The following is a 25,628-nucleotide window of genomic DNA, read 5'->3' on the forward strand; positions in this document are numbered from 1 at the left end:
CATCGACTGCGTATACAAGAAAAAAAAAGATTTTTCGCTAAAACACTGTACATATGATGCATGTAATTAAAATCCGAAACCTAGCTAACTTTGCGTTTGTGTGAAAATATTATACTTATATCACACAATTGTTTAATACTTGGTAGCACTCCATCAATCCAAACATATACAAAAGAAAGTGAAATTCTAACAAACGCGAGAAGTTCAATATTTCAATTAAAGATTCTTTAATTGCAACGGGGACGTAGAATTTATACGTCTGATTGCTTAACCTTAACTCGTACTTGAAAACTTACGAAATTGAATTATAATAAAAAAAATAGTAGGAAAACATCCTTTCGAATTTTTCAGATAAGCAATGAAAAATTACTTACATTACATAACTGGCAGGTCCCTGTGGTCCAGGCCTCTGCAATTCGATCTGCATATGATTACAAAGTCCCGTGATGTTTTTTCCGTTTTGCGCGTCCTCCGAATGACTGTATTAAAGACTTAAATCCGTTACTATTTAAACAATGACAAACGACCTTAGACACAACTTATTCCAGCAAAACCACCAGCAATTACATTACCAACTTTAATTACATACTTGCCATATATAAATAATCTGTTTTAATATAGATGCCAATTACCGAGGAGAATTGAAACGCTTAACGCTAAAAAGAAACTAGCAATGGGGGCTCCAAAGGAAGACAATTTAAATATGTACTTAAACTTCCACAACGCAATATTGGAATGTTAACACAATTGAGTGCAATACTTTTTATCTACCTTGCATTAAAAAAAGAGTAATACCTACAGTCAAATTAAAGGTAAGTTCGAAGCATTGGAAAATAAATTTGATTGGATATCATGTATTCACAATATTCCAATTAATACAGTATTCTTTAGACATGTTGAAAAAAAGAAAAAGAAAAACAACACATTATGCAGGCTTGGTTTTGCCTTTCTTGTCAATTATGATTAAATGTTTTCGTAAAGACAGTTCATTCTACAAATGAAAAATAATGAGAGTTTGTGTTACTCGTAAAAAACCAAAAGTCTACCTAGACATATTTTGTGATGCATTGTCGCCCATATTGTCGGAAAAAGTCTTTATGAGGACTAAGATGCTTTGAAAAGCGAATAAGTATAAAACAGGGTGGGACATTCCTAGCTGCGATAACGTAACTCTGGACGACGGACGGACAATTTCTGACAGATGGTCGTCAGCCTGCCGGAGAGCAGTGTAGTTAGGTCGTTCTAGGGCATTCCAACCCGCTCTACCATATTGCGGCTGGGTGACGGCCATTATCTTACAAGTCGTCATTATACAATACAGTAAAATGATTACCACCATAACACGAAGTAATTATAAAGGTATCGATATCTTTTAAATACAAAAATACACAAATAACAGTTATGTGTCGCGGGAGATGTTTGTTTTTGTCGTACAATTTGTGTTCTGTATATGTTATAATGTGTTAGGTAAGAACTTGGGTTGGCGGACGATATAGATACTTCGCTGGGTGCAGTTTGCACTCTTCAAACTGGGCCCGTTTCGCTCCTGTTACAAATGCACAATGATATTGTAAAGATTAAAATTCCATGGATATATTGCGCTTCACATAATTCACAATATAAGAAACTGCCGAATGAAGCTTTTCTCGTGAGTTACGCTTCGCCGATTCCTACTTTTTTTATTTGTCAATCATTTTCCAATCAGGAAATGACGTCAAACAAACGAGATGACGTCACGCGCCACGTCATTTAACATTCACTCGCTGATCAGAGATCTTAACAACTGAAAACCAGGCATTATTTGATGAAATTTGGCGATGGCATGCGTGCTTGGTTTGTATGAATTATTCTCTGTCTATTATATATTTCATTTCCATTAATTTTAAGACATCAGTTTTTTTCCCAATTCACCACTTTTATACAGATCGCTCTGAGGATGTTCTAACTAGATATGCTAGACATGACTAATTTACCATCAATTTTCTTAAAAAATTAAAACGTCCACTAATCGATCGACATTTGAAGTCCAAGCAAACTCCGTTAATTTAACTGTTAACAATGCATTCTTCTGTTGTTTAAATATAAGCTGGTGACGTCGAGGATCCTCTGCCGACCATTGAAGATATCTTGTCTCATGCAGATTACAACGGGAACAGTCAACAACAGGCTATTGACAGGGAAAAAGTGTGTATACCACTCATAAAGAGACCATTCAGAGAGACGTGATGTTTGGCGTGATTCGTCATAGCTCGTCTGATTAATTGATTAATTAATTACACAGGGTCTACAAGACACTACCTTTACTTGGGGGATGGGACTTGGTTGGGAGGGGGGTGATGCTGTTTTCATTTGTTATATTACAGGCCTACGATTAGGCCTAGCACGTGTGAAAAAAAGAGAACAGGACCAAACACATTCTTGTCGAGATTATTCATCCACGGCCCTACCTACAATACACATGCATTTTGGCATGGAACTGTTTACGCCAAAAAAGCATGCTCAGTCAGCTCAGTGACAGAGTCCGTATTTGATAAACACTTTGTACGACCCACTCCCTTTTCACATGAGAAGTTAGAAAATATTTGAACTATCTCAAAACTTTTTTTATAGGATCTAACACGAGTTTTTATGAATGTAAAGTTTTGATTTTCGTCTTCTTATATATACTGAGATGTTAGTACAACTTCAGTACTAAAACCAAATTTTTGTTATCATAACTAAATTTGACCTCACTTTGAAATTTATCGACGAAAAAATGTATACTGAATCTGTTAAGTTCGACATCAATATTCCAGATTACGACCCAAATTGTTTTACTTCCGGTTTAAGCCCAATCCGATATGGCGGTCCAACACTAGCTATCCAACACCCATATATATACAAAGACACTTGATATGCAACAAAACTGTGCGATGAACTGTAAATGTCTTGTTTGTGTGGTTAAAAGGGACAATAAAACGTAAGTAAACTTTCTAGTCTTTTTCAACGATGGTAAAGCTTACCCCGTTTCTACATTCTAATGAAAGCAACACTAAACCTTTGTCTACATTCCATTTCCAACGAAAGAAACTCTAACCCTGGTTTCGCATTAAAAAAAAATCTTTCCCTGGGTAGTGGGTCCCTATTCCAGTAAATGCAACACTAAAACGGGGTCTACATTCCAACGAAAGAACCACTAACCCTGGGTCTACATTCCAACGAAAGAACCACTAACCCTGGGTCTACATTCAAACGTAAGAAACACTAACCCTGGGTCTACATTCCAACGAAAGAACCACTAACCCTGGGTCTACATTCAAACGAAGGAAACACTAACCCTGGGTTTACATTAGAATTAAAGAAACACTAACCCTGGTTTACATCAGAATAAAAGCAACACTAACCCTGGTATACATTACAACGAGAAACGTTTAGCCCGTAATCTATAACGGCTAGATATACACTCTCATCGTACCCACACAACCGTAGTAACCACACGAGCAAGAACGAGGTGACATTGATGATCAAATGTTTACTTATAATTATCACATTGGTGGGTTATTGTTTTAAAAGTCTTCGACTTCGGTAAAAGTAATAACCATATTAACAGAGTAGATTATCAAAAGGTTATACAATGTCCGAAGTAAGCAGAACCCATCTAGTTAACGCAATAATGACCACATTGATACAAAAGTCGAAATAGATTAGATTGCTAAATGACTTGTAGGGAGCACAGGCGCTTGCATAGAAAATGTTATTTTCATTTTTTTTGACAGTGGTATGTGTAATCTGTTAAGCTTAACAGATTACACATACCACTGTCATATCAAAAAAAAATTGAAAGTCATATTTTCTATGCAAGCGCCTGTGGTAGGGAGTAGTAAGGCGACACAAAAGCCAAACAAAACAACCACATATCATCCAGTTTGACCATTTCTTCCATGCAGGACTTGTCAATGATAATATTTGCAAAGTTAAGGATATGCAATTCCAAGCATTCGAAAACGCAATGATAAGTTAAAGGTGAAAGAGAGTAAAAAGGGAAAGACGTGTACAAACCATCTGCCCTGATGTATAATATATATAATTATTTTTGCAGAAAATGTTCTTACAGATATCTATGACAATTTCTTTGTCCTATGCAGATGTGTAAAAACGAAGCTACAGGACCGCGTCCTCTGACATGTTTCCTGTATAACGGACTGACGACCAATCAGTTACGCACGTTTCTACTAGACCGACGGGCGTCCGCGGCATGTATTCTCCACCATCTTACACGACTGGAGGAAGTGACGTCACGATACACGGAGAAGTTGGCTGAAGCGCGGCCGAAAGTCATTGTCAACACTTCAGGAAATCTTCACGTCTATAATGATAAACCGCCTCATTCACGTGTGTTTGACTACGCTATTCTCACACCGCAAAAAAGGAATAACCATACAAGCAATTATTGACTTGGCCATTCCTTTTCAACCTGGACAATACGATAGACCAGAAAATTATATTTCTATTGACGGAAAAAGTGCTCAACAATCGCTGTACGTGTTATAATGTGTCAATATTTACAACTAACAGTTATCACGTACTAACGACAACACAGGGAATTGTCGCAAATAAAGGAAAGATGGCATTGTCCCTTAGGAAAGAACTACAGACGATCTTATTCCCAATAATTGTACACAAACGGTACTAATAACTTATCATGGATTATCATCGTGTCAGTTCAAGGAGTACATTTCTTCAACTGTAAAGATTTTCTATAAATTAAGGAAATAATTATAAAATTTGTGTGATGTAAGCAAAAGAAAGTAAATAAACTGCATATGAATCTGATAAAAGTATACACATGTCTCTTATGGAACGGTTGATGATGAATATGACCGTGTATATGATAAATGGAAAAAAAACAAACAAACAAAAAACAGGGAAATTGACGTATCTGTCAATCTTGTGATATGACAAATGATAATTACAGTCTCGACAAAACATAGATAATGAAAAATATGGTCAAAGATGAGGATATGAAACGTCACTGTGTTGATCAGAAACCTAGCTTACTGATAAACATACCCAACACAAAGCCCTTGTCCCATACAAAACCACAAACATAGATATTCATTCATTCATTCATTCATTCATTCATTCATTCATTCATTCATTTTATTGACTTTAATCTTTACAGCTCATCAGTACATGTAACATATATACAATAAAATAAATTGACGGTCACGGCAATGCAGCAATATAGATATGCTCACCAAAATGAAATTGTTCTAAGCTAACAAAATGTAATAATTTACCTTTAAAAAATACCATGTTATGAATGTCTAAAAAGTTCCATGAACGAGATCAAAGGTTAGAAGCATAATGGACTGTCCATTAGTTATTATTGTAAGCATTTGTTGATGGAATCTAACTACACTATCACTAAATCACTCGACTATAGAATTCTTAAACCTCGAGTGTATTGGCCACTGGGCAACAGACAGTCTCGCACAAATGAAAGCGCCATGTGTCTGGGGGAAAAGGCCGTATGTAAGCTCTCACAATGTTGATAAGTCTGTAGAAAACGTATGTTGAGTTGTACATCAACTTTCCAGATTACAGCAAAACTGACCTTGATTTGTGCCCAACTTGGAGTGAAAGTGGCTTATGAAACTGGAACACGCGCACGAGGTTTATTTTAAGCTATTACGTATGCAGACGGCGTGACACAATAACCTCTTGCATACACCATGTCTTTCCCTACATAAAAATAACATTGAAAATATAAACAAAAGCTTTTGTAGAATAATCTAATGTTTTATTGCAAATGTTTGTCAATAAATAACTAAAATATATAAAAATAAAATAATATACATAAAAACTGATTGTTTTGCATATTGGATGAATAAAATTAATATTGTGTATTTGAACAAATTAATTTGTGTTACTCAACCCGGTATATAAATCGGGTGAGTCCTTTAGTTTGACTCCGAGATGGAAAAGTCTAACCTCACAGGGACCATAATGTCAAACATCAGTACCTAATTAGTACCCTAGTGCAATTATAAAGTGATGCGTTAATGCCTTTAAACAAGTAACAAAATTGGTCCCCCCACCCCCCTCAAAAAAAAAAGTTCGACTCCGGGAGGAGATATTATAACCATGCAGAGACCCTAATACCAAATTTAAATATATGCATTTCAACACTTACACCAAATTGTAAATACATGTATTGGCAAACCGATGCCGACCCTGGTTGACGACATTGCCTGTCTCTTTTATTCGAAGAGACGAGCTAAATAGCATACACAACTAATACAATTTAACTTTTTAATGTATGTTACAGTAGAATAGGTACAATAAATATACATAGGTTTGTGGTACAATAGATATGATAAATATATGTTTGTGTTACAATAGATATAATAAATATGTTTGTGTTACAATAGAAATATAATAAATAATTATGTTTGTGTTACAATAGATATAATAAATATGTTTGTGTTACAATAGATATAATAAATATGTTTGTGGTACAATAGATATAATAAATATGTTTGTGTTACATAGTTATAATAAATATGTTTGTGTTACAATAGTTATAATAAATATGTTTGTGGTACAATAGTTATAATAAATATGTTTGTGTTACAATAGTTATAATAAATATGTTTGTGTTACAATAGTTATAATAAATATGTTTGTGGTACAATAGTTATAATAAATATGTTTTTGTGTTACAATAGTTATGATAAATATGTTTTTGTGTTACAATAGATATAATAAATATGTTTGTGTTACAATAGTTATAATTAATATGTTTTTGTGTTACAATAGTTATAATAAATATGTTTGTGGTACATATAGATATAATCAATATATATTTGTGGTAGAATAGATATAATCAACATATGGTTGTTGTACAACAGATAATCAATATTATATTTGTACTACAATAGATATACTAGTAATCAACTTTTGTTTGTTCAAAATAAGAATAAAATGTTTAGAATAAAACACATGTACACATCAACACACGGATTACACATATAGGTCATTCATAACGTTTATCGGTTTGTTAACAACCATTATATTTCCTGAAGGTGGCTTCCTAATACGGAACCTTACGTATTCCAATAGGTAAGAACTGGTACACGAGTACTGACGTATATATATACTCCCCTGGTTTAGGCCTGGTAGATGAACCGTGAAGTGTTCCATTCTATTTGACAATTACGAGATATTACCTAGTATATGTATTGTAGGGTGCAGTTACATGTTCTGCTCAGAGGAAATGCATTATTGCGTAATAACTTGATATATATATACCGAGGGTATGCATCCCGTGCATACACATATTGTAAGTAAGACAGTTCATAAGCTGGTAGGCTGACCTCTGTAAATATAATAGCGGTTTAAATACTCGCGAGTCTCAATACATTCGCACTATTAATAGACTGTTTGAGTAACGTCATGGACACGGTCAGCATATGTTATAAACAGCCTTATACTCTATTCGGGTATTGAGAAATCAGGCGAAAGACTTCTGTAAGACATACCTGTTTATATACGCGTTCGGATAAAGTGTTTCAACATACAGCCATGGTGTAACCCCTGTTATATTTTTGTGTGTGTTTTAGCGAATGGACTAGAAAAGAGAAGCATCGTGTGTAAGCAAACTAAAACTGACCCGGGGAAGTAACAGAATCGCAGACATGGGGATTCAAAATCTGGATATTCAACTGAATGGAGGCCAGTCGGTGTTCTACCCTGGTCAGATGGTACAAGGAAATGTAAATCTACAGGTGGAGAGTGACACAAAAGTCAGAGGTAAATCTCAGCATACGTTTGTAGGTGTCATGGATAGGAGTACGCCCTGGAAACGGGTTGATCTATAGTTAACCCTGAAATGGCGTTAATGAGGTTTGGCTATAGTGCATATATTGATTAATGCCTTGAAGCTTTATACCGGGAAGGGGGAAGGAGCGGTGGAAAGCTGAATTTGTATGCGTATATGAAGCAACACCTTATAGCATTATACATTTGCCGTGTTGGTGTGTTGACGATAGACGTAAACCCAGCATGGTTAGTTTAAATATACACATGTAATGTAAATATTAGTAGATGTAAGATAGTCAGGGATGAGCTCCTCTCCAACATGACAATTAAACTTATTTAATGTTAGTTACGTTGTATAGTATTTTATTGTTACGCCCATATACATGTAGCCTACCATATGACGAATTAAGATATGAAAAATTTGTTATTTTATGGATTATATATCTATTGTTGGTGGGGATACAGATTTGCCTTGAAACAAGCAAGAGGGTGCACATGAATAGGATTCGGAACAATTTTCGTTAAAGTGAATTCGGGGTTGGCTTTGTGCAAAGTCATCAATTTTATCTAGAACAATACATTTAAATTTGTTTTAATGTATATCATTTTACACATCTACCAGAGATTAGATTGCGTTTCCGGGGCTACGCAGACGTACATTGGACGGAACAAAAATCACGGGGGAGCGGAAAGCATCGTAGAACATATACCAAGCATTACAGAAACCACGAAACATACTTCGACAATATCATAAAGCTGCTCGTTCCTGGTAAGTACTCCAGAGGTCACGAACGAGAATGATTATGTCATGCCGGTACGTGGTATGTGTAATCTCATTGTTAATTGAAGTTCAGTACAAACAATCATCATCATGGATCGGCCAATATTACCGTGCAAACACTGTCGAAATTATTAAATCATTTATTGACAATGCTCCAAGCTCACAGCAACAGTCGGCTTTTTTTAATGTTATAGATAGTTTAATTAAGTTTAATGTTATGGATTTAGGATGAATAAAAATAAGGAGAATAACCGTCGTCCAGTTACAAGGACGTCTAATTCATATATTCAATAGACAAGATAGGCTACGATTGGCTATGCCTTCATTCGGATTGTCCATGCAGTACTGATGAAAGGGGTTATCTAAAGTGTAAATTGTAAAGATTTTCTCTGCATACTAATGTTGATGGAATAGAAAAATAAAATTCATTGACAGGTTGTTGGTTTGGAAAGGCAAGCTACTAGTATTCAACCGATATGTCGAATGTGTGGCCGCTTCAAACTTTAATTCATACAAAATATACTTTTGCAGGTCCAGGAGAGGGCGAGCTGATCATGAAACCCGGACCATATACGTACCCCTTCGGCATAAAGCTCCCTGACCAATGTGCTACATCATTTGAGGGTAGTATTGGGCGTGTGCGGTACTACGCCCAAGCCATTGTAGATAGGCCGTGGGCCTTTGATAACGAACACTTCCATCCATTCACTGTCATACAGCTGCTGGACCTGAACAGATGCAACGAGGCTACAGTAAGTTGAATAAACACGAATACATTTGTTTTTATGTTTTATGCTTTGAGTAAATGAGGTCGGTGTCTCCAGACACAAAATAGCGATACCAATAATAGAACTATGGTATTATGGTATTTCGAGAAGACCCTTTTCTGTGTCGTTCTCATTTAGCAATCTATCTAAATGAGTTAAGATGTTTTAGACTATTATTTGTTTACAACTGTTATTGCTACCACCAATCGCATGAATCAAAATCAAAACATTTCTGCTCTACGAAGCAAAATGGTTTAATATTGTTATTGATGTTTATCAGTTAGGACCTATTTAGGAACTATAGACCTTTGGTAATTTTAGAATATTCATACAACGGCTTTGGTTGTTTAATGTTTCCATGCCTGTTAGTTAAGTTCGAATGAGGGTTTTCCGCACGCAAAAATAAAATTGTATATAATGTACATGTATTATATTCACGACTCAACGTCCGCAAAAATAACAATACATTTCACAAATGATGACGCCTCGTTTATAAATTACCATTTCGTTTATAGCACGTCGTGCAATGACATTTTTTTTAAAAACATTTTACTATAAGTCAATATTAACCTGGATATAGCTTACTTTTGTTCTCGGGAGTCTTGGCTGTGCTATTTAGTACTGAAAATGTTTCAAAGAGGGCCCCTTGAAGAATTGTGGATTTTCTTCCATGTCTTCTATTTCGGAGGCATTGAAGAGACCAAAAAGATCTTCTGCTCTCAGTGCAACACTAGGATCTTAAATCTATCCTAGCAGCTCTTAATATCTTAAATCTTTCATTTTTCCCTAACAGCTCTGTCTTTCTGTGCTTTTATTTCTTTCTCCAGGTGTCTCCATGACACCCGTCATCATATGACCCAAGCTGATGTACAATCTAATTAAAATCAGATGTTCATTATCCACACCGTAAACTCATACAATACGACATCGTAAACTCATACGGAGTGGATAATGGACATCTGATTTTAAATAGATAGGCTGTTGTTAGGATGTTAAACTCCCAAATCAAAACAAAAGTCAAAGCATCACTTGTTTCATTGATTAATTCAGCTCATCTAGACTACAATCCATAATTTTCTAACAATGACGTAGAGGAGAGTGAACTCTTTTTTTTCAAACAAGATATCGAAGGACTTTTTTATTTCTCAGAACATCCACAGGAAATACTATTTATGATAGTAATGATGTTTTACGTCCTAATATTGTCGCACAGCATTTACAGTGGGGTAGCAAACGAGAATAGTACCACCCTGTATTTAAATCCTCTAGATATAAATACATGTTTAATAGTTTGTATGTGACGCATAACTGACATCTACTGATTACATATACTTTGATATTGATGATACAATGCAGAATAAATTTTCAATTATTTTTCCTGTTCAATGGCATTTCAACTGAGTGCATTCGCTGAGCATATCACATGAATATATGTACTCATAAAAAGATCTCGGTGTTTATAAATGATTTTACTTATGCACTCAATGTACAAGGTAAATACAGAGATTGAAGGATGTAGTATCAATTTCTGAAATATGAATATTTGAATTTGTTAAACTAAAGAGGTGAATACATTTCAGAATAAGGTTAAGCTTTGGTTTTACATTGTTTAACGTCTTATCAACAGCTAAGGCCATTTAAAGAAGGCCTCCTCTGAGTGCGAGATGCATGTTTGTGGTGAATGTGTGTTTTGTGAGGCTGCAGTATGTTCGTGTTTGTCACCTTGTGATAGCGCGGAGCTGATGGCTACTTTAAAGTGCTACCTCACTGGAGCATACTGCCGAATACACCCAACAGGATACCCACTTCGTCACATTATACTGACAACGGGCGAGTCAGTCGTCCCACTCCCAAAAATACAAAGCGCTAAGCTCTGATATGTCTCGACCAGGGGACAGAATCCAAAGCATTCCTCACAGGGGCGAACGCTAAACTAAAGGTCAAAATTAAGGCAGCGTCAAGATTGTGAAATAGGAAGTTGCTAGAAAGAAGAGAAAAAATAAGATCCCAAATTTACTCGCCTCTTACGATCATGCAATGGGGAAAGAAGGTACAATTCTTTCGCCTTCCTACAAATGTGCTATTTCTCACCGATGAATTAAAATGTGTTATTATTCGTTCCATGAAAAGAAATTAACAAAAAATAATAATCATACACGTAATAATAATTACAACCACAATGATAGGTACATTTCTATATTCAAATGAAACAATTGAAATGGTTTAATCTATATATATCCTTATCGCAGCACACCGCCAGCAATCAGGGATCAAAGACTCTGTGTTGCCTGTGCTGTGAGTCCGGACCAATTACAGGCAGTCTACATCTAAACCGATTAGGATATGTACCAGGCGAGAAGATAATGGTACAGGGAGAAGTCGTTAACCACAGTCGGAGAGCTATGAAAAATCACCAGATCAACCTCTTAATGGTAAGGCTTCCTCACTTTAACTTATCATGAAAATAGCAACCACAGTCGGAGAGCGATGAAAAATCACCAGATCAACCTCTTAATGGTAAGGCTTCCTCGCTATAACATATCATGAAAATAACAACCACAGTCGGAGAGCGATGACAAATCACCAGATCAACCTCTTAATGGTAAGGCTTCCTCACTTTAACTTATCATGAAAATAGCAACCACAGTCGGAGAGCTATGAAAAATCACCAGATCAACCTCTTAATGGTAAGGCTTTCTCACTATAACATATCATGAAAATAACAACCACAGTCGGAAAGCGATGAAAAATCACCAGATCAACCTCTTAATGGTAAGGCGTCGTCACTTTAACTTATCATGAAAATAGCAACCACAGTCGGAGAGCGATGAAAAATCACCAGATCAACCTCTTAATGGTAAGGCTTCCTCGCTATAACATATCATGAAAATAACAACCACAGTCGGAGAGCGATGACAAATCACCAGATCAACCTCTTAATGGTAAGGCTTCCTCACTTTAACTTATCATGAAAATAGCAACCACAGTCGGAGAGCGATGAAAAATCACCAGATCAACCTCTTAATGGTAAGGCTTCCTCACTATAACATATCATGAAAATAACAACCACAGTCGGAGAGCGATGAAAAATCACCAGATCAACCTCTTAATGGTAAGGCTTCCTCACTATAACATATCATGAAAATAACAACCACAGTCGGAGAGCTATGAAAAATCACCAGATCAACCTCTGAATGGTAAGGCTTCCTCACTTTAACTTATCATAAAAATAACATATAGTTCGCAAACGAATGTGTACTTATTCTATTTCCATATTGCTGTCTATAACTTTTATAGAATAAATGTTATTGATTTCACAAGGATTTTATGGAATGAATTCAATAAGTATTGGGCAACAGGCTAATGCTTGTAGAATTCCATTCTAAGATGAAATAATGAAATGTTTACATAGATAGTATGGTATAGTAATTAAAAATGATCAACAAGACAGTACAGAAGAATAGATTATATATCAAAATATTTAATGATTATATATTATATATAATCATATGTATGACACAAAGTATTGTGCCAACTGCCTGGTCTGATATATAATTTTCAAGATAAGAAAATTGTGTATTGACTGATGGTTTTCGTGTAATCTAAAGTAAAGTATTTTGTGTAAATGATGATAGTTAATCATTTTGAAGTATTATATCATGGCTGGCATTGTCTTATTTGTGATAATGACCCATTGTTGTCAGAAATTATCTTTATAGTCTTTATGGAGAGAAGTAATTCTTTCCTGTGCATATCTATAACTTACTTGACTGCATTGTTTTATTCCCTATTGTTTTATTGTTTATACCCCATTTCCATAACAATTACCATCAATTACAGAACGTTAATTACCACGCAACACAAAAGACACGAACGGTTCAAACGGAAGTGGCAGAGCTCCGGAAGTTGGAGATACAGCCAGGGGAGACGGATCATTGGAATGGAGAAGGCTTAGTGGTACCACCACTGCCAGCTTCCGGTCTACCGGGCTGTAGAATTATAAGCATTGATTACACTGTTGAGGTTTGTGGAAGTTTTGAAACATAACTACACGTGAACAACTTGCTAGCTTTTCATAATGATTATCTACATACAAACTCGGTATCCTGTTAATGAAATCTAGTTTTCAGATCCTACCCAGCCAAACCAAGAGAGGCATATAATACGAGCCTAAAATGGCTGTCAGTGGTTATGAACATAACACGTAGTCTATCAAATGATATACATCCATTAATCATGAACTGATGAACGCGTTATTTATTCATTTATATAGATTTTATTTGCTTGATGTATTTAGATATCATCCAAAATGACATTTTTTTAAAAAGAAATTTGCTTTTTTATTTCAGCTGCAGGTTGTCCCCACTGGGATCGCTTTTGATCTGAGTGTTCCCATCGGTGTTGTAATCGGCAGCATTCCATTACTATCAGTTGTCCAGCAGAATGGTATACCGATGAATAAACCCGTCCCTCAGCCGTCGGCACCGCCCTCAGTCAACCCTTCAGCCCCGCCCCCGTCTTATAGTGACATCTATCACGATGACCCCGCCTACCCGCCGCCCCCACAGGCGCTGATGCCAGCAAATATACGTAAGTTGGTCAGAGAACGAACGGAATTGAAGAAAAAAACAAAAAAACAAAACCGAAATCGGAGGAAAAACAGAATACGGGTTGAGGATTCTTTTAAGTTTTTCCGAAAGTTGATGTTTATGATTTGACACACAACTTTTGTAATTCTTGAAAGATTATGGTGTATCTGGTATCTGATTAATTGAAAAAAATAACATAGCGAGTAAGCAATCCATTTATAAGAATGACACGTGGGTAGGTAATCAGATATGAGAATGACACGTGGGTAGGTAATCTGATATGAGAATGACACGTGGGTAGGTAATCTGATATGAGAATGACACGTCGTGTAAGTAATCTGATATGAGAATGACACGTGGGTAGGTAATCTGATATGAGAATGACACGTGGGTAGGTAATCTGATATGAGAATGACACGTGGGTAGGTAATCTGATATGAGAATGACACGTGGGTAGGTAATCTGATATGAGAATGACACGTGGGTAGGTAATCTGATATGAGAATGACACGTGGGTAGGTAATCTGATATGAGAATGACACGTGGGTAGGTAATCAGATATGAGAATGACACGTGGGTAGGTAATCTGATATGAGAATGACACGTGGGTAGGTAATCTGATATGAGAATGACACGTGGGTAAGTAATCTGATATGAGAATGACACGTGGGTAGGTAATCTGATATGAGAATGACACGTGGGTAGGTAATCTGATATGAGAATGACACGTGGGTAGGTAATCTGATATGAGAATGACACGTGGGTAGGTAATCTGATATGAGAATGACACGTGGGTAGGTAATCAGATATGAGAATGACACGTGGGTAGGTAATCTGATATGAGAATGACACGTGGGTAGGTAATCTGATATGAGAATGACACGTGGGTAGGTAATCTGACATGAGAATGACACGTGGGTAGGTGATCTGATATGAGAATGACACGTGGGTAAGTAATCTGATATGAGAATGACACGTGGGTAAGTAATCTGATATGAGAATGACACGTGGGTAAGTAATCTGATATGAGAATGACACGTGGGTAGGTAATCTGATATGAGAATGACACGTGGGTAAGTAACCTATTGAAGATGACGACAAAGGGTATCGAATGAAGAAAAGACTTGTATACATTTTTTATACAACACCAATTTTCGAGGTTGTTCTTCCTATTGTCAACACTCCAAAGTTTTGTTTTTTCTGCGTCTCTGTTTATTTTTGGAATTTATTGAATAAATGATTGCATTGTCCTGAAGAAACAAGATCGGTCTTATCTATATCTAATGTACCCATCTGTCTTACTGTCAGTCACTGGTGATCATTTTTATTATTTTGTTATTATTAATGTATATTTTTGTATATATATATTGTAGATATATTTCTATTCCATGAGTGTGATATAATGTTTTTCAGTGGTATGCAGTGCATGCGCTTCTACCGACCGTGTAGCACTTTTAATGAATTGATCATATTTATATACCAAAACATCATCATATGTGGACAAGAAGAATTTAAGAACAAATCATTATGTTAAATCGACTTTATAAAGTCCAGTCAAGTGCAGTCAACTAAAAAATTAAGCATGTCATACCAAAGCTATCATGTGAAAAGACAATACTATTATTGCATAAATTATCTTTTTGGTTCCAATCAAATGTAGTGAGCATTGGTTGTAGCCGATATTACCATCCTTAAGTATATTTTTTCACACTCCACATTTCAATCAACTAATCTAATGCTCTTATGAATAAAAAAGTAACATACTCATATCATATCTTTTTTATTATTATTTTACTGAAAACGTATGTGTTGCAATTTCAGCTCCACCCTCGTACGGCCGTAGTGCGCTTGGTGCTATGTCTGGGGGGTACAGTGAAGGAAATGAGGTTGATGACGAAAACGAACAGGTCGCCTCTAACGCTGTCCAACCGTCCAACCAACCGTCCAACCAACCTTGGGCTCCAGTGTACCCGTTCTACGACTGGAATCGCCCGGATGAAAATTTCACCGTCAAAGAAAAGGAACAAAAGAAGAAATAACCTTAGTGATATAATCTTTATATCGACATGCTGTTACTTTCGGTGTTCATATGTCAATATCTTACATATTGGAAATGATATTGAGGCCAAAATGTTTGATTTTATCTACAGGGTAAAGAAATTTCATTAAAGTGACAAAGCATTATACTTTTAACAAAACTTAACAGCAATTTTGCACGCGGTTGTCATAAAACATTTGACAAAATGCATTTCAAATTACAAAAATCTTTTTTTTTTCAACTACTTTTTTTATCCAGTAACTTCAATTGTTTCATAACTAATGTGACACGTGATAAATTTCATAACAAAGCGCGGTGGGTAACCACTTTCAAGGCCTCCGATTAGCCATGCCTGACCTCCAACAGTTCTGATTGGCTAACATCTGGCCATTCACCACGGACTACTTCTACTCTCATTCATTATGTTTGCTGTCTTTTGTAAATTATTACCTCAACATGGACACGTTTTGTCGATTAAGCGGGTATCAACTTTGGCCTAACAGAATGAGTGGAGCGTCCTCATCGAAAAGTCGATTAAAATACGCACGGAACTGAGATATCCCATACTGACACTGTCACATGGGAATTACACACATTGCTCAGCACTCAAGGTCGGTTTCCGAAATATCTGTTGAAATGCGCGGTGTCGTGAATGAACAAATATAATAGCATACCTATGAAGTCCAGGAAAAGTACCGATAACTGAATATGACGGTGATTAGTCTAGATATATTCAGCTGTGACGTTAGACTTCGCCATCTTTGAATATTTTTCGGAGTCATTTTAATAAGTGTTATATCAGTACAAACATAAACATACAATGTACTAATATTTCACATTATAGATTACATATACAAATAGTTTAATACATACATTAGTCTTTCCTTTAAAATTGATAATAAACTTTCCGTTATGACGAACTATATTTTGTCGCGTAGTGATTCGGCTCACAGAATTCAGTTGTTACGTTAGGATAATTTGAACTCAGTACATATGTAAGTTAGAGAAGTTGTAGGATAAACATGTTCCCGAACGACTTGCAGTAATTTATCAAGTTTATCTTAACCCTTGTTAGGTAATTTTCAAACTTAGAAAAGACACGAACTTCAGTTGGATCAAACATAATGAACCACCGTTACTTATTGGGGAACCTTCATGAGATAAAATCCATGGAATGAAATTCTGTATTGATTAATGAACTGGTGCGTAACTGACGCGTACATATATGGGGACAAACTGTGTGCAGTAATTAAATTAACCAAATCTTCCTTGCAATTATTTTGTTTAATGGTCATGAAGGAGACTCTTAGTGTTCTATATACATTTTATACAAAGCATAGTATTTCAAAATGGATATGCCAAACAATGAATCTTTTATATACACTTGTATGTCTATCTTGTGATATTAAAATCGTTACTTACAGACAATCATTGGGTTTTATGCAATGTTTGTTTTCTGCTACTCTTCTGTAACATATTTTATACATACATCTTCTATACAATTTTGTAATGTAAAATAAATATATTTTTTCATGTTTGACTGTATGAATTATTCCTTAAATCTTCCAAGAGTAAATAAAAAGGTGTTTTTTTTCATAGCGCTTAGTTATCACAGTGTTCCTGACTTTGTCCCAAATGCTCAAAATAAATTCCCTAATGGCTTAACAATTCAGAGTGTCACGTGACCTCAATTAAGATTCTTATGTACTGCCATTGAATGCCAAAGAAACCCAACTCGAACTTAACCCAGACAGCTTTTAATTAGATGATTATAGTATACAATATACAATGTAGCTATAATGTAAAATTTATCTATTTTACAACAATTGGGAAACTTAAGTTGTATAAACTTATATTACAGTGAGTAATCACGCATGTTGGTCCAGAAAGAAGCGCGCTTGGGGTCATACTGTGGGACGAAACCGGAGAAATCGGGGGGGAAAAACACGTGGTCAGGCAGGTGACCCCATATCTCGGTTTTACGTCCGATTGGGGAATCGAACCCCCGGCCACCTAGGTGAAAGGCAAACCTCCTTTCATGTTCTGGCTCAATTTCATCTCGCTCTTGCTTGGCAAAGGTACATCACTGAGTACTGTTGTATTTCTGAGAGGCAGACAAGAAGAAAATCAAAGTTAGGTACTCAATGATATTTATGATTTTATATCAAGCATATTTGCAGGGAGATCCTTGAATCATCGACGACACCTGCCATGCAAATCTAGGTAAAATCCTCAAAATGAAAATCAGTGTGGCGATAACGTTAACACAGCGCATATGAACGGTAAAGCGGAAGCTTATCAGCGTGTTCCATTTAGCGGAACGTTCCGGTTGTGCCACCTTGGAACGGGTTCGCTAAATGGTACATGACGTTCCAATCACGTTCTGCGCACGCGAAATCCAACATGGCGGACATAACCATGATTGCGTCAGCGTCCTATACGTTTTTGTCGTTTTTAAACGAGGACGAAGACGATACTGTAGAAACAGTAGCGGCGGTTTGTACAAAAAGAAACGAACGTGCCAGAATTCCTTTTTATGTTGAGACTGTAATCAAATATTATGAAGAACATGAGTTTCATTCACATTTCAGAATGACCAGGAGTTATTTTGAAATCTTAATAGATCTTATTCATGGCACTTGTAAAGTGCCGGTCTATTATGAGCAGGGCCGTAAGCCCATTTCTATTGAGAAGCAAGTTTTGGTAACCATATGGTACTTAGCCAATAAAGACTCACACAGAGAGATAGCAGACCGTTTTTATGTCACTGTAAGTAGTATCGCCAGGACTAAGGCCCGAGTCATCATCGCCATAATCGAATTGAGGATGCATGTAACGTGAGGTTATATTGAAGCTTAAATCACGAAACTGTAATTTGACAAACTCGAGATCTGTTGGGAAATGTCCCATGATATCTGAAGTCATCTTCGCTAGCCAAGGCTTCTGATTACGTTGCACTCCACGCAAGCCTTGGCTAGCGAAGATGATCTGAAGTATGCCTGATGAAATCCAATACTCAATTCCTAGTTGGTAGACGTTACATTTAAACTCGAACACGTTTTTATCAAAAGTATATCCATTCAAGACTGGCCGTGAATATGGCGGGAAGGGGATGTTGGGGGTACGGATTCTATTCCCCGGTCTACTGTGTGTGTGAAGGGTGTATCTGTGGTGGGTGTTGGAGGGTGCATGTGTGGTGGGTGGGGGTGGGGCGTGTGTGTATATGGTGGGTGTGTGTGGGTGCGAGAGTGAATGTGTGGTGGGTTGGGGGTGAGGGTATATGTGTGGTGGGTGTGAGTGGGTGAGGGTGAGGGGGTAAGGGTGTGTGCGAGGGTGTATGTGTGGTAGGTGTGAGTGGGTGCGAGGGTGTATGTGTGGTAGGTGTGAGCGAGGGTGTATGTGTGGTAGGTGGGGGTGAGGGTGTGTGCGAGGGTGTATGTGTAGTGGATGGGTTTGTGTTAAACTATATACCCACATCGCTTGTCTGCCTCAATTCTGCAATGAAAACAAACAAAACCTCTATCATCGTATATCAGATCGATGGCCATACTGAATTCCAGGGATTCGTAGCCAATCTCCATCGTCTTGGTAGTTATAGATAAGGAAGAGCCAAAATAAATCGGACTGCGCCATACAGTGTAGGAATGAAACCGTAGTAAGTAATATATATGTTACGATAAACCCCGGAGACTTAAACTCTGCAGCAGCGTCTGAGTCACACACGATATCAACACATTTCAAAGCAAATTAAGAGTTGGATAAAGTAGAACCAAATAAAGACTGCATTATACCGTTGTTTCGTCATTCTAGGTCTCGTCGGTGAACAATTGACCCATCAACACCAGCTGTTTACCTCGGACTTAACTAATACAGTAGTGACCGGTCATAGATAAGCTGTGTAAGTCAGATTACAATTTATATCAATTTATCGACTGTTAATTTTCCAATTCTGGCATAACTTTCCCCTTTTCATAGCAAATTGAACTTTGACCTCTTACTTGACCAGATTTTCAATATATACATGTACCTACATGTAGCTTGCAACCAATGGGTAGAAACTTTGGAACGTTATTTTTTTACCTGTCCAATATTCAACAAAGTCAAAGTCAAATATTGTATTTACATCTCATTAGTACACACGTTTTACATGGAATATAAATAGAAATACACATGTTAATAAAGTGCACTCTGCCACTCTACATAGAGATATGAAAGATGATAAAAAAGGGAAACAACAGTTAATTACATAAAAACCACATTAATGTTTACATTCACTTACAATTAGTGCTAAATTTCACTAATTATAATTCTATAATAATATATAAAAAAAAATCTTCTTTGTAAAATTATACTGTTTTGTTAAGACCTTATCATTCAAAATGATTACAAACTCATCTGATGCACTTAAACCATAAATAAAGGATACATTTCAGACGCCTTTACAAATAATTCTCGTCTGATATCTTGGTATAATTCACAATGTAATAGTCAGTGCTCTTCATCTTCAACCACCGTAAAACAATTTAAACGTATTTATCAAAGCTAGCTTCAGTTACAGAGCATGTTGATACTTTAGGAGAAATCTCAATTCAGCCAATTACATAATTATCTAATCCTTAATCACTAAGGTACACTGTACTTTTTTACTCGAGAGTTCCAGTTTTTACAACTTCTAAGCTGATCCGCCCAACGAAACTTGTTACTTTACATATATTAATCGATGGAATTGTCTTACAACACTTTCCCATAGCTTAATTAAGACGGAATTCATCCTATATCTCCATTTACTGCCTCCATTATAGGCGTATATTGACCTACACCTAAATGTTTGATGTATATGAATACTGTCTTTGTCCCCAAATTGAAGCACCGTATGTTATAATAGGTAAAGCAGTATTATTGTATAATTTTGTAAAAGTACCATACGGCAGGCCGGCCATACATTTTGCTTTAGTTAGTAGGCTGAATTAGCAACATGCTTAGCCGTCACGGAATAATCCAAATGTTCTGATAGTAAAATTCAAAGATAGACATACCTATCACATACAGAAATGATATTTTCATCACATTTAAAAGCATGTTTGGTACGCGCTATAGATATAGGACGGAAATCACTGCATAAGGTTTTTTTTTTAAATATTGTTTTCTTTAATAATTTACAATACTTGCAAATCTGTAGCAATTTTTGCTAAAACTGCAAAATCACCAGCGTACCAGCACTTATCATTGATATATAAATTGAAAAGCAGCAAGGGGGATAACAAACACCCCTGTTTAACACCGGTAATGGTTTTGTTAATCAGCTGGTCGGGGAATGGTTTATGTATCAATGATTTGATGGTGATATTTAAAAGTGTACGTTCCGCAGTTTCTTCCCCGATTGCAAGTACATATTTGAAAATCTTATAAGGGGTCAAGTAAGAGGTCAGAGTTCAAGTTGCTGTGAAAAGAGGGAAGTTCTGCTGGAATTGGAAAATTAACAATCGATAAATTGAAATAAAATTACAATCTGACTTAGAACTTAAGACAGGCATATGATAATTTAAACCGACAAATTCTTTTCTCGAAACTTAGAGATCATTGTTTGTCAGGTAAATTGTAAAGTTCAAGTGTCTATATATGAAAGTGTAAGATGTTTTGTTAGATTAAATGAATTTTACAGATTGGTTTGATGTAAGATGTCATGACAACTTTAATATAAACATTACTTCATGGATGTCACGAATGTGATGAACACATCACTGATAATACAATTTTATTACAATGTATATATCTGAGAACAGTATTGACGGTTAACCCTGATTGCTGTGGATGACAAGTGACGGACTTCTTGTATGTTGCTCAGTGAGGTAGTCACCAACTACTACAAGAAATCAATTAAAAAAAAACAACAAAAAAAAACAAACAAACATACAGATACTAAACAATTTGATTAGAAATAACTTTATATGGAGCATGGAGATACATAATAAAAATCGTTTATACCGAAGTTATAAAGAGAATGCTTTATTGTAGGTTTTGCCTGATGACCTTTACTCTACCATTCTTTCTTTAATTTGTTGAAGTGATAATCGTATGTCCCAGTTGATTCGATAGTTTCGAGAGAAGAATGTTAATGAAGACCATGGGAGCCAATACGTATGTGTCCTTATGCGATATGAAGTCAGGCACGTTCTATACTAATTGACACGCCTGGTGCTTTTGTCACGACCGCGATCTACAGAAAACGGTAGAAAGCACAGCGAACGAAGGCAAAACAACTGTCTGTTCTAATGTTACTGAACCCTGGCAGATATAATTGCGCTATGGACACAGGCGTCTCTTTCTGCTTAGGATATATACAAAAAGTATAAGCCCCTACTCCTACAAGATCAACGTTGATAAAGTAGTAGTAGTGGCTAATATTTTTTTCTGTACATGCCAATCAGAAACAGCCGCCTGTGTTATGCTGAAGTTAAAATAAGCACAGTATCAGAAAGCGATGCGCAACGTCAACGTTACACCAGGACTAGCCCTTACTAATCCATGTCTGAATTATTACTAATCCATGTCTTAATTATTACTAATCCATGTCTGAATTATTACTAATCCATGTCTGAATTATTACTAATTCATGTCTGAATTATTACTAATCCGTGTCTTAATTATTACTAATCCATGTCTTAATTATTACTAATCCATGTCTTAATTATTACTAATCCGTGTCTTAATTATTACTAATCCATGTCTTAATTATTACTAATCCATGTCTGAATTATTACTAATCCGTGTCTTAATTATTACTAATCCATGTCTTAATTATTACTAATCCATGTCTTAATTATTACTAATCCGTGTCTTAATTATTACTAATCCGTGTCTTAATTATTACAAATACATGTCTTAATTATTACTAATCCATGTCTTAATTATTACTAATCCATGTCTTAAATATTACTAATACATGTCTTAATTATTACTAATCCATGTCTTAATTATTACTAATCAATGTATTAATTATTATTAATCCGTGTATTAATTATTATTAATCCGTGTCTTAATCATTACTAATCCATGTCTTCATTATTACTAATCAATGTATTAATTATTACTAATCCATGTCTTAATTATTACTAATCCATGTCTTAATCATTACTAATCCATGTCTTAATTATTATTAATCCGTGTCTTAATCATTACTAATACATGTCTTAATTATTACTAATCAATGTCTTAATTATTACTAATCCATGTCTTCATTATTACTAATCAATGTATTAATTATTACTAATACATGTCTTAATTATTACTAATCCATGTCTTAATTATTACTAATCCATGTCTTAATTATTACTAATCCATGTCTTAAATATTACTAATCCATGTCTTAAATATTACTAATCAATGTATTAATTATTACTAATCCATGTCTTAAATATTACTAATCCATGTCTTAAATATTACTAATCCATGTCTTAAATATTACTAATCCATGTCTTAATTATTACTAATCCACGTCTTAATTATTACTAATCCATGTCTTAATTATTACTAATCCACGTCCATTTATTACTAATCCATGTCTTCATATGGCTACTATAGCTATTTACATGTAGGTCGCACAAAGGTTGTATCAATCCCAGGCTCCCATATTATATGCATTCGTTTCATTATAAAGACGCAATAGGTTTAGGAACCTGGTTACTACAACTCCTATTAAATGTTTTGATAACTACCAGCCACCATGATAGATCTTTCCTAGCTTCAAAAGTCAGTACGATTATTTTCTTATTAAGGGATTGTATATAGTCTTTAATTAGATGTAATTAACCGGCGGAGAAAGTCATATACACGCAGATGACCCGAGATGTCCAACAAAGACTCCTAAACAATGTTTCAAGCTGAGCTTTGTTGACATACTTCTTCTCGACTAACACAGTTTATTGCCATAATTACTTTCTTCCGTGTCAAATCACTATGCCTAGAAACACGAAGCCGGTACAATCTTGGACTAGTTGATGAAAATGCCGAGCTGTAACAGCACAGGAAGTAATTGGTGTTTATGGTGTCAAATGGCAACGCTCCCCCGAGATTTCAAAATAGAAAAGAAAATAAATAAATAAAAATCGTCAAGATAAGGTATGATGCTTATTCCAAATGTGCGTTCAATATTTCTGCACTCAGATGCACTAGTCTCTGAAAATTATCTGTGGGAAACGTAAAACTCTAAACAGCAATCGACAACCAACCATTTATGCAGGGTTAATGTGTCCTGAATATGTCAACTTCAGATTATTTCGCGGGAAACCCAAATCGACCTCAACGTGGAAACGTCAAGGCGTAATCTGAAAAAGCATGCAGAGTGGGATCAAAGAACCAAATCAAAAAGTAGATTGATGGTTTAAAATTTATAAATCATTTATTAGGTGTGCAATTTGTTGTAAATTTAGGTGTTTTTTGGTACTGAATTCAATACAAGATGGTGGCCCCAATATCAGAAAAGTTCTTTGTAGAATTTTTAAATGTTCTATTTACAGGTGTGTGAGATGTCATTCTTCAAAATTAGGGCTAGTGGGCCAGTGTTGAAAACATCGAAGCAGTACAGTGGTAAACGTTAATATTATCGTCTATGGGAAATTATTTGGTTCCGTGGTTCCTATGCGACAAACTTGTCCCAATGGTCTTAATCGTTGCTCGACAGCTACAGAAACTGACCAATACTACCTATACCACAAAAGCTGAACACTTTCCAGAATAAGTACAAAAAGGCAGATTTTGGACAGTCTCTCACGCTTCAGGTTGCCACATAAGATGTAAACCGTTGACAGCGTGGAAGTGACACCAACGGTATAAAAATATTCTTTATATAGATATAAAAAAAATGAAAAACAACAGTCTCTTAGAATTGATTGCTTATCAGACCAAACATAACGTTCAAATACAGAAAAGGCAATTAGTTTAGAAGATAAAATTAGAAGCTCAAACTTTCATGTGGTAAACTCTGCTGGTGGACCTGTGTCCCCGGTGTATGCGTTACCCTGTATGCCACTTTCAATATCCTTACAAATATTGGCACATGTTCAGATTATACAAAGGTATTTTGTGTTCATATGAACTTCATCAAATTGCGGGGCTTATGCAATGATCATTATTCAATATCTGAAAAATTGATCAAATTGTGGGGCTGACGCATTCCTTCCCTTTTATATTTTAACATATGTTTAGTCCGTTTGGACAACCTCTCTGACGGATCCCGGGACGAAACAGCTGCATGATGTCCCTAACATCACTGACGAGTCTCAAAAGGACGAAACAGTTGTGTGATGTCCCTATCACTGAAGAGTCCTAAAATGACGGAACAGCTGTAACATATTCTTAACATCACTGACGAGTCCAAGAAGGATGGAACATCTGTAAGATATTCCTTACATCACTGAAGTGTCCAAGATGGACGGAACAACTTCATGATATCACTAAAATCACCGAAGATACCTAGAAGGACGAAACAACTGAATGATGTCCCTAACATTACGGACGAGTCCCAGAAGGACGAAACAGCTGGTTACAACGGAACAACTTCATGATGTTCCTAGCATTAGTTACTAGTCCTAGAAGGACGAAACAGCTGTATACAAGGTAGAGTCCCTTCATCACTGACGTGTCCTAGAAGG

At 35.9% G+C, this 25,628-nt stretch overlaps 2 protein-coding genes across 3 annotated transcripts; both read left to right on the top strand.

Moving 5' to 3' along the window:
- The first annotated feature begins 1,724 nt into the window (after positions 1-1,724).
- LOC117333842 lies at positions 1,725-6,465 on the top strand. Its single transcript, XM_033893258.1, has 3 exons — positions 1,725-1,833; positions 2,087-2,184; positions 4,125-6,465. The coding sequence occupies exons 1-3, from the start codon at positions 1,818-1,820 to the stop codon at positions 4,431-4,433; spliced, it is 423 nt and encodes a 140-aa protein (XP_033749149.1). The 5' UTR covers positions 1,725-1,817; the 3' UTR covers positions 4,434-6,465.
- Positions 6,466-7,439: 974 nt separating this feature from the next.
- LOC117334637 (arrestin domain-containing protein 3-like) lies at positions 7,440-17,513 on the top strand. Of its 2 annotated transcripts, XM_033894361.1 has the most exons (8): positions 7,495-7,512; positions 7,605-7,794; positions 8,426-8,572; positions 9,116-9,336; positions 11,601-11,783; positions 13,192-13,374; positions 13,701-13,941; positions 15,762-17,513. In XM_033894361.1, the coding sequence occupies exons 2-8, from the start codon at positions 7,680-7,682 to the stop codon at positions 15,977-15,979; spliced, it is 1,308 nt and encodes a 435-aa protein (XP_033750252.1). In that variant the 5' UTR covers positions 7,495-7,512; positions 7,605-7,679; the 3' UTR covers positions 15,980-17,513. The 2 variants fall into 2 exon arrangements, with proteins under 2 accessions (XP_033750251.1, XP_033750252.1); XM_033894360.1 differs by having other exon boundaries at positions 7,440-7,794.
- Positions 17,514-25,628: the final 8,115 nt, after the last annotated feature.

Source organism: Pecten maximus, chromosome 9 (assembly GCF_902652985.1).
Source record: "Pecten maximus chromosome 9, xPecMax1.1, whole genome shotgun sequence".
Taxonomy (NCBI): Eukaryota; Metazoa; Mollusca; class Bivalvia; order Pectinida; family Pectinidae; genus Pecten; species Pecten maximus.